Source organism: Gekko japonicus, unplaced genomic scaffold (assembly GCF_001447785.1).
Source record: "Gekko japonicus isolate JY-2015 unplaced genomic scaffold, Gekko_japonicus_V1.1 scaffold1502, whole genome shotgun sequence".
Classification (NCBI taxonomy): Eukaryota; Metazoa; Chordata; class Lepidosauria; order Squamata; family Gekkonidae; genus Gekko; species Gekko japonicus.
In genome coordinates, this window is record NW_015168696.1 from 100347 (window position 1) to 109379 (window position 9033).

General features: G+C 48.2%; 2 protein-coding genes across 2 annotated transcripts in view; one reads left to right on the plus strand and one right to left on the minus strand.

Moving 5' to 3' along the window:
- The window catches only part of MAP1LC3B (microtubule associated protein 1 light chain 3 beta), a 10619-nt gene extending 6962 nt beyond the window's left edge, over positions 1–3657 (plus strand). The window contains exon 4 of the mRNA XM_015415477.1: positions 1484–3657. Coding sequence (XP_015270963.1) covers positions 1484–1658 — 175 coding nt within the window. The 3' untranslated portion in view covers positions 1659–3657. The remainder of the gene's footprint in view (positions 1–1483) is intronic.
- An 826-nt stretch (positions 3658–4483) lies between these two features.
- Positions 4484–9033, minus strand: part of ZCCHC14 (zinc finger, CCHC domain containing 14) — a 36507-nt gene continuing 31957 nt past the window's right edge. The window contains exons 11-13 of the mRNA XM_015415482.1: positions 8965–9033; positions 7441–8883; positions 4484–6957 (exon numbers count right to left, since the gene is read on the minus strand). The exon at positions 8965–9033 is cut by the window's right edge and continues 72 nt beyond it. Coding sequence (XP_015270968.1) covers positions 6902–6957; positions 7441–8883; positions 8965–9033 — 1568 coding nt within the window. The 3' untranslated portion in view covers positions 4484–6901. The remainder of the gene's footprint in view (positions 6958–7440; positions 8884–8964) is intronic.

The window sequence follows — 9033 nt, forward strand, 5'->3', positions numbered from 1 at the left end:
AAGGAGAGCCAATTTGGTGTAGTGGTTAAGCGCGCAGACTCTAATCTGGGAGAACCGGGTTTGTTTCTCCACTCCTCCACTTGCACCTGCTGGATGGCCTTGGGCATGCCGTGGTTCTGATAAGGGCTGTTCTTGAAAAAGAGCCGTTTCTGTCAGAGCTCTCTCAGCCCCATCTACCTCACAGGGTGTCTGTTGTGGGGAGGGGAAGGGAAAGGAGTTTGTAAGCCGCTCTGAGACTCCTTTGGGTAGTGAAGGGTGGGGTATCAATCCAATCTCCTCCTAACTGCTTCCCAGGCGTAGCAGCTAAAGTGCTGAACTGGGCGGGGTGTGTGTGTGTGCACAGGCCCAGGTTCAAATCCCCCATCTGCCACAGATCTGTTACTTGGCTGCTCTCTCTGGCCAGGATAATAGTTTGTGTTATGCAGACGGAAAAGGCTTCTGAGTGAACAAACTCTGTGAGCCTAGCAAGGATGATGGGCACTAAGACACTCCGGGCAACCTACCACAACTTGTCGGTATTTGGTGGTGGAAAGTGCTGTCCACTCGTGGCTGACTTCTGGCAACCCTGTTAGGTTTTCAAGGGCAAGAGACGGACAGAGGTGGTTTGCCCTTGCCTGTCTCTGTGTACCAACCCTGGGCTTTTTTGGCGGTCTCCCATCCAAGTACTAACCAGAGCTGACCTTGCTTAGCTGACAAGATCCAGTGGGAACAGGCTAACCTGGGCCATCCGTGTCGGGGCCGGGATTCACTGGCTGCTTTTTTGCAGCTCCTCTGTGCCCCCGACACTTCTCTGGGGCGTGATTATTTGGGATGCCTGAGAAGCTGGGCAAGAAGTGGGGAACGGAGTAAACCAAGTGGTCTTGCAGTTGACATGGGTGGGCTGGCGCTCTAGTTCACTTAAAGGGTAATGCACAGGTTAACATCCTTCTGCCATAGGACCAAAGGTAAAGGTAAAGGTTCCCTTGCTCGAAAGCCAGTCGAGTCCGACCCTAGGGTTGCGGTGCTCATCTACGTTTCCAAGCCGAAGAGCCAGCGCTGTCCGAAGACGTTTCTGTGGTCATGTGGCCAGCTAGACACCAAGGCGCACAGAACGCTGTTACCTTCCCACCAAAGTGGTACCTATTTATCTGCTTGCAATCCCTTGCTTTCGAATTGCTAGGTTGGCAGGAGCTGGAACTAGAGACGGGAGCTCACTCCGTCATGCGGCACACTCGGGTCTCGAACAATAGGACCAAAAGCACAAGATTAATATGCACACAGCCTCCAGCATTCACTGCTTGCTTTTGTCCCGTTTGCTTGCACCATATAGAGGGCACCAACGTGTTGGATGAGTTTTCAGTCCATCGGCTGAGCAGCCCTCTCCTCTCCATTGCTAAGCCTGGACCTTCGAGGGGACCCGATAGTTAGCATTGTGCACGAACGTCCTTGGCTTTCAGCGTGATGGGGTCCAGCCGCTTTCCTGAACACCTTTTCTGTTTTACAGACGCCGCCTGCAGCTGAATTCCAATCAAGCTTTCTTCTTACTGGTGAACGGACACAGCATGGTGAGCGTCTCGACGCCCATCTCGGAGGTATACGAAAGCGAGAAGGATGAAGACGGCTTCCTGTACATGGTGTATGCCTCTCAGGAAACATTTGGCACACAGCCCTCCATGTAAACCATCATAACCAGCGGCTCGTAGCCTAGGATAGTTTTTACCCCTCCCTCCCACAGGAAAAAAGAAAGGGATGTCACCCACCCGCTCACTGTAGTCGTGCTTAGTGGGTGTCCTCATCGTACCTTGTTTTGTTTGTGCATATTGGAACAGAGGAGTGCCGGGATGGACAGACGGCCCAGCTTGGTCAGCCTGCTCTCAGTCCGCACAGGCAGGTGCACGCTTTGTAGGCTCTGGAACCTGACGGAAATCGTACCATGTGTATTAAAGCTGCCAATAAAAGGGAAGTTTGAGTTACTGTAATCCTAGGAGCTGAGCTAACACTTAATAGCAAACTGAAACGCTTCGGTGTGACATCTCCTTCTGTTAAGCCCTACTCAGATCTCCTAACATTTTTTTCCCCCCGTCCCCCTCAAGAGGGAATAAGTCAGGATCTCTGTGCCTGGCCTCCTTTGCCAAGAGCTTTTTGCGTTGGTGTTTTAAGAGGTCATGGCTTGTGGTGGTAGGGAATTTTATTCTGCAGTAGAGTTTGCTAAATATTATCTATATATATATATATATCATGCACCACAGCTTTAAGTCTAGTTTTAGGGACTGTATATTTTAAAACTAGATTGTGCACTTAACAGTAACCATCTTGAGGGAATCTTCAGTCTAACCAGAATCTTCAGCATTTTGTCAGCTGTACCGTCCAAGCTGTACATCTGCCCTGCTTTGGTCTTCTGAACGATATTGGCATTGAAAGTGTGAGGCTTCGAAGGAACAGCAAGGCCACTCTGTGATCCTTAAAAGTGTCTCTTCCTGCTTTGTTCTCCAGCTTTATAAGAACAAAAAGGAGGCGAGCATTGCACCATTAAAGAAAACATTGGCTTTCAGCAGCATGAACCCCAAACTCTGGCCACAGAGTTCACCCCAATTAGTTGCATGACATTTGATTTTAGTGGGAGGGTGGATTTCCCCATGTCCAACCCTGAGGAATACCTAAACTCGCAAAGAGCAGGTGAACCGGTCTGTCACTGAAGCTTCCCGTCAGTTGTATGGGACTCACCATTTAATGTTGCTGCAAGCAGGATTATGTCCTGTGCAAAAGGGAAGATACTTCAGCGAAATGGCCTGCTTCCCGCTGATTGTACAGTGAAATGTAGCAGGCTGACTAAAACTGAACTCTTGTATAGTACCGTGTGTGAGCCGAAATGCATCCGTTCTAGAAACCTAATTTTTGCTAAGTGGGGGTGGGGGAGCAATGCTACATCTTGGCACACTGTTGGACATCAGTTATGTCTACAGTTTGTACCACTTGCATGCATACGCTTAGCGCTTGCTTCTGATTTTTAAAGCGTTCACTGTGAGCTTTCAACTTACTGTAAAATTTTATGAATAGCCTGTCTTCTGTTCAGCTAAAGATCTCTCTTGATAGACAAACATGCATATATAATCAACTACTTGATTCCTGTACATTTTTTTTTTAAAGTGCTGATCTGAATTATCCTGGTTTGATCTGAAGTTGGGGTGATTCACAGTTCTGTCTTTAGAAAGGTTCTAGTGCTGCATACCTGGACCCATTAGCCAGCTGTGCTTATTGTGGCAGCAGGGAGGATCCTGTGTGGTTAGGGGCACCGGCACGCAGACTGGAGGAGTCCCCTCGCACGGTCCACCGTTACAAAAGAAGCCAGCTTTTTCAAGAATTGGATTCAAAATGGCTACGGGGGTGGCCTGGCGTTAAAAAGAACTTCCTGGCAGAAGAGGCGGACTGGAAGACGGCCCAAGTTCTTGAATATCCCATCAGCGGCCGCCGCCGCCACTTTCTGAGGAAATGTGTGTTCACGGTTAGTCTTTGGTTGACTCTGCTGAATCTGGGTGGAAATACTAATCATTGAGGATGTCTGAAAAGACACTACAATGGTCTTTAATTACTCTTTTCAGTACATTAAATTTTACTCAGATAAAAACATCCTAAAAATGTACAATTTTACCTTTAACAAAGTATAATAAAACATAAAAATCCCAATACCAGAATACTTGACATTTACAATTCCAAATCAAATTAGGTGGATATTAAATATTTACAAAACTTTTTAATATTTATAAAGTTACATGCACATTCCCCCCCCCACCCATAATACTAGATGTAAAAAGAAATGGCTCAAAATGGGCTGAGGCGTTTCCTTCATTCCTAGAGGGAAGTTACGTCCTAAAAGAAACAGGCTCACCTGCCCTGTGAGAGGCAGGCTTCTCTTTCTACGTGTGTAAATGCGGAAATAGTCCCAAGGGTTGGTTACAACACTGACAAATTAGTTGGATGCCAGGAGCTTTTTGAATTAGTGCTGCTTTTACTCCTACCTTTGGCCACATCCAGCAAAGCAGTTCAGGCTGGTATAAATATGTTTGTTTTTTTAAAAAGGCCTTTACCAACTTGACAGCAAATTGCAGACGAAAGCTGCAGCATGTGGTATTGGGGGGGGGGGGGGGTTTCATGCTCTGGGATGGCATGAAATACAGGTGAGGGGAGCTTACAGGTACTTCAGAAAGGTCCTCCCTTCCATCAGGCACTGACCTAAGACAGCTTGTAGATGAGCTGTAATGTTTCCCATTAGCGAAGACCTAGCGGGAGTCGCACGATGCACCCACAGACATCTATGTCACTACTGTTAGTAGGCTCTGAACTACTTCTAGTGAAGTTTGCCATTAAGGTTAATAAGTAGAAGCTGTATTTCATCCCATCTACGCCAGGACTGCTGGTGGTTTTGCATTATGCTTCACCTTTTTCAGAAAAGGAGCTAAGCTGCATCTTTCCCAGATCCTTTTCATACACACAGACTCAAATCAGACAGTATTAATTTTTTTAATGTCCATTTCCTTATATGCTCGAGGTCTGATGTATGTTCCGCCTTGGTAAGGTAGTTTTTTAAAAAAACCAGTTCTTAGGCATGCTTTATACAGCTTCAAACAAATCCTTTTGGGAGTGAACAAAGTTTCTTTAAAATTTACCTAGGGGTAGTTTCACTTGCCCAAGATAATTTCTTCTGAAAGGTAAAAGGGGGCAGTTAAGAAAATGACCATTTTTAGATGAAGGAAAAATCTCAAATTTCTAAAGCCCTGATTGTAAGACATTTTAGCCAGTTTTTCCAGTTGAAGATGCCCAGTCAAGTTCATGATGAATATATTCATACACCATCGTTCCCCACAAAGTGCCACAGGTGAAGGCTTTTTGCTGCTCCCGAAAAATGCATGCTAATTTGTTTTCAAATGGAAACATTTGCCTTTCAGCACATATTCCGTGCCTTCTGGAGAGGCTAACCCTTAAGTGAAAGGTGCAAAACTGTGTGGCAAAACGTTCCTACTATTAAGGCAAAGTAAATTGCTCCGTCAGTTGTCATATCCCCTGTGATACAGTTTTACATGTCTCCTCCTGGCCACCATATATATTTTCACATTCAGTCATTCATGGCAAACAGTTGCTTAGATGTATTTTGCCTAAGCCAGGCTCTGGATGCAAATTGCATAGAAGTGACAAATGGTATTGTGGGCTACCAGAAACCTGATGATACAGCTTTGGACTCGGTTTCCATTAAGCCAAGAAACTGCATGAATCTCATGCTAAGTTTCCTCCCAGAGATATTTTTGAAAAAAACAGATGCCTCTGAGCAAAGTAATACACCAGGTTGTTCGTTTTGTGTTTCAAAGGCAACAAGGGAAGACCTGCTGCTCTGAAGAATAAGGTAGCGCTCACCCCGGGCATTACAGAAGAAAGCAAAAATCCTGGCCCTTGCTGCTACACAACTAAATTTACTGCCATCCAGAGCTATGATTGCCCCTGCCATACCTGGCAACAGCAAAGGAGCATTTATTACCAGATATACCTGCAGAATGGAGGCGTGGCCAAGGCCCTGGCACCTGTAGCTGCCATCAGCAATATCCATTTGCCACAACCACACCAGCTTATGCAACACGACCTGTGGGCACAGCAGTTTTAAGTTTCAGCTCCGTCACTGAAACAACGCAGCGCATGGCATTCGTGCACGGAATTTTCCTCCTTTTTGTAAGGAAGGTCCATATTATTTCTAGGCTGCCGTATGCACTGGCTGACTTCAGCCTAAGCGAATTTAAAGTTAGTGGAGAAGCGCACGCGGTAGCTAACGTCAAAGCTAATACTCTATTAGTGTCTTTTGATAAAGGAGACTGGGTGAGAACCCCTAATGAGAAAGACAAGCAGCACAGCTGCCCCCCCTTTCCTGTAGTGACTTCTGCTTCTTGTAGTGAAAGGCTATGCAATCTTTGCTGTGTTTACTAAAGCAACAGGTTGCAAACTACACTAAGGCAGAGTACTGTTTCCAGCAAAGGAAACCCAAGATACGGGCAACACGATTTTAGAAGTCAGAGAGGAAGAGTAACCTTTGGGAAAAGCGGGAGGTGGGGGGAAAGAGAAATGGTTTACAATTTTCAGCTCTGGCCTTAGACCCTTGGAAACTACATTTAAGCCGCGGCTGGTTAATGGAGTTCTGTTTAGGAATAAATGCTGACAAGCACAGCATAACCATTCCCAGCATTAACTGAAACTTCCACCATGGTTCTTTTGGGAGAGAGAGGAGAGAGGATTGAGATTTCTTTATTAGAAGTTCACATCGTCTGCTGGTGCCTGTTTTGCAATGTTTGGAAATCTGTTTCTCCCGCACTGGTCTCAGCGTATCCGTCTGCTAAAAACGCAGACATTCGGAACAGAATTATACATTCTTCTGTAGTGCAATCCTTTAAAATCCCAGAGTTTAGTGCCTGATTTGTTTGGAGAAAAAAGTAGACATTTTTTTTAAACCAAGCCTTGGCATGTCAAGTGTTCAGCCCGCGAGTGGCTGCTGCACCATCAACCTCTCGCTCGCCCTCCAGATTCCAACATAGCTGCCCGGGAGTTTTGAGTTTTCAGCCCCGGAAGTCCACGTAGGGCAACATTCTTCAGCGGGAAAAAAGTGCAGGAGCTTGTTTACGACAGAAAAGGTTAATTGGCCAGTTCCACCTGCCCTCGGAAAGGCCCAGCATTAAGATCCGTGTTATAATTTGGCAATTGGTAAAAATGGGTTGGATAAGCCCCCAGACTTCCGTTCCTTCCTAGTGTAGTGAAGTAGAGCACCTTTGGATTAAAAAAAAAAAAATACATTACGCTCAGCAAATGGACTTTTCAGGTTCCAATATGAAGCTTCCTAATTAGTCCAGGGGTTTTGCCATCACAAAGTATCAAGTCTGTGGAGTTAATGTCAGTCCGTGGAATCTAGACTTTCAGTGGGTGGAGCATATTTTAACCTAAATGTACCTGCAGGAAGAAGAAAAAGAAGTCAGCACCGCTCATTTTTCGTACAGGCTAGATCACACAGCAGTTCAGACCCAACTAAAATGGCAGATGGCAACCAGTGTAACATAAGATACAGACTTTCCTAAAAGAAGCTGAAGAAGGTAGCTTATTGGTTTGGAAGCCTGCAATCTCAAACCCTCCAGCTAAGGGCCAAAATTAACCCCTTCAGCCCTGACAAGGCTTGCTGGGCTGTGGATCCTCATCTCCTGCCATTTAGAACTCTCAGATTTGCTTCTGGCCCTCTCACTGCTCATGCTCAGGAAAGACAAAAGCACAAACAACAGGAAGCCATTTGCAGAACTACAGTGAATGCCAGTAGGGCACCTGCAGGCCTGGCCTGTGTTTAAATTACTGGCAGATGCTCCCATGTCCGTCTCCCCCTTCCTCAAACGGAGAGACGCACATTTTGAATGGTCTCCCAGCTCCACCCAGCACAAGCCTCACCTTGTCTGTTGAAGTCCATTGGTGGCTGTTTGCAATCTTGAGCTCTGTGACCGCTGGCTCCACAGTTGTAACAGGAGAGATGCCCGTTTTTTTTGTGGCCCATACTGCTGCTGTTGCTCATCATCCCCTGCGCCTGATACACCCCTGCTGTCCCCGCCATGAAGCTCTGCATGGGTGGGACTGCAAACGTGGACTGCCCGCTCATGACCGAGTCCGGTGCGAGGCCACCGTTGTAAGGAGAGGGGGCCATGGGAAAAGCCGAGCTGCTGTTGTACTGCTGCGTGTTGACGTAGCCGTTGCTGCACAGAGGGCTGAAGGGCAAGAAGGGGAAAGGAAACATGGACGGTCCGGGAAAGGGGTGCTGGAAGTAGTTGGCGTAACTGACCGTCAGGCCACTCGACCCGCAGTTGCCGCTGCAGCCACAGGAGCTGCAGACCATGCAACCAGGAGGCTGCTGCTGATGGTGGTGGTGATGGTGGTGCGTCTGACTGGGCACTGGGATGCTCCCTGGCGAGCCGCCGCCACCGTTGTAGTAACTGTTCTCGGCAGGGGTGGAAAGGGTGGGGCTGGAACTGGGGGCGGGGCAACTGGGCAGGTTGGTCATGTGTGGGAAGGCTGTGGAGGGATGGCTGCTGGAGGAGGCAGTGTTGCTGTTCGCACAGAAGCTGCTGCTGCTGCTGGGCAGCGGGGCGACTGGCAGGCTGCTCATGGCAGAAAAGGCCACTTTGGTGTTGGCTGTGTAGAGAGCAGTCCGGGGAGTTATTATTGCTGGGGACACGCTGAATTGCATATTACTGGAGCAGGAGCTCTGCCCCGCGATCGTCGAATCGGTCGGAACGGAAGAGGACACCAGGAGCTTGATGGGCTGTCGTGCCATGTGGAAGACTGCGCTGGAGGTGACGGGGGCCGTAGTGCTCGTCTCCACAATCATTCCTGGCTGCTGGGCTGTTTTCACCATTCTGTCGAGGGTGGAAGCGTGAACCACTTTGGTGCGCGGGCCAAAGTTCAGGGAAGGGGCCAATGAACCATTTTCCGGTACTCCTGAGGGCACTTGCAAGGGCTGATGGGGAGACGCCGACATCCCGTCCATTACTGTGTTTCCAAAGCTCTTCTCCATCTTGATGCTGCTTCGGGGGGGTCCAGGCGAGAATTTTGTCCTGTCGTCCAAAGACAGGAGTGAGTGCATAGAGGATGAAAGGAGCTTCATGTCTGTACTCCCTCGCTCCGGCTTGTGCAAAGAGTTCAGTATCCTAATTGGGGTGATGTGCGGGGAGCCTGCTGCCATCATCTGCACGGGCAAAGGGTGGTGAGCGGACGGACTGGACCCGGCGTCATTCTGCACTGGTAAGACCTGTGCCGTAGGTCTGGCTGAGCTTGAATTGAAGTGATTCAGGATCATGACTGGCTTCTCCTTCTCAGAGGCTTCCAAGTGGATCTCTAAACCTGTGGGACAGACAGAGGTAAGACAAGGCTAGTCCCTGAATGGAGGCGCATGCCGCAACACTAAGAGACAGCGGTACGTACGTCTCTCGTTCTCCTCGGCGCTGTCTGAACTCTCTTCCCGGGTCTGGATTCCCATTGGACTCGAGGAAG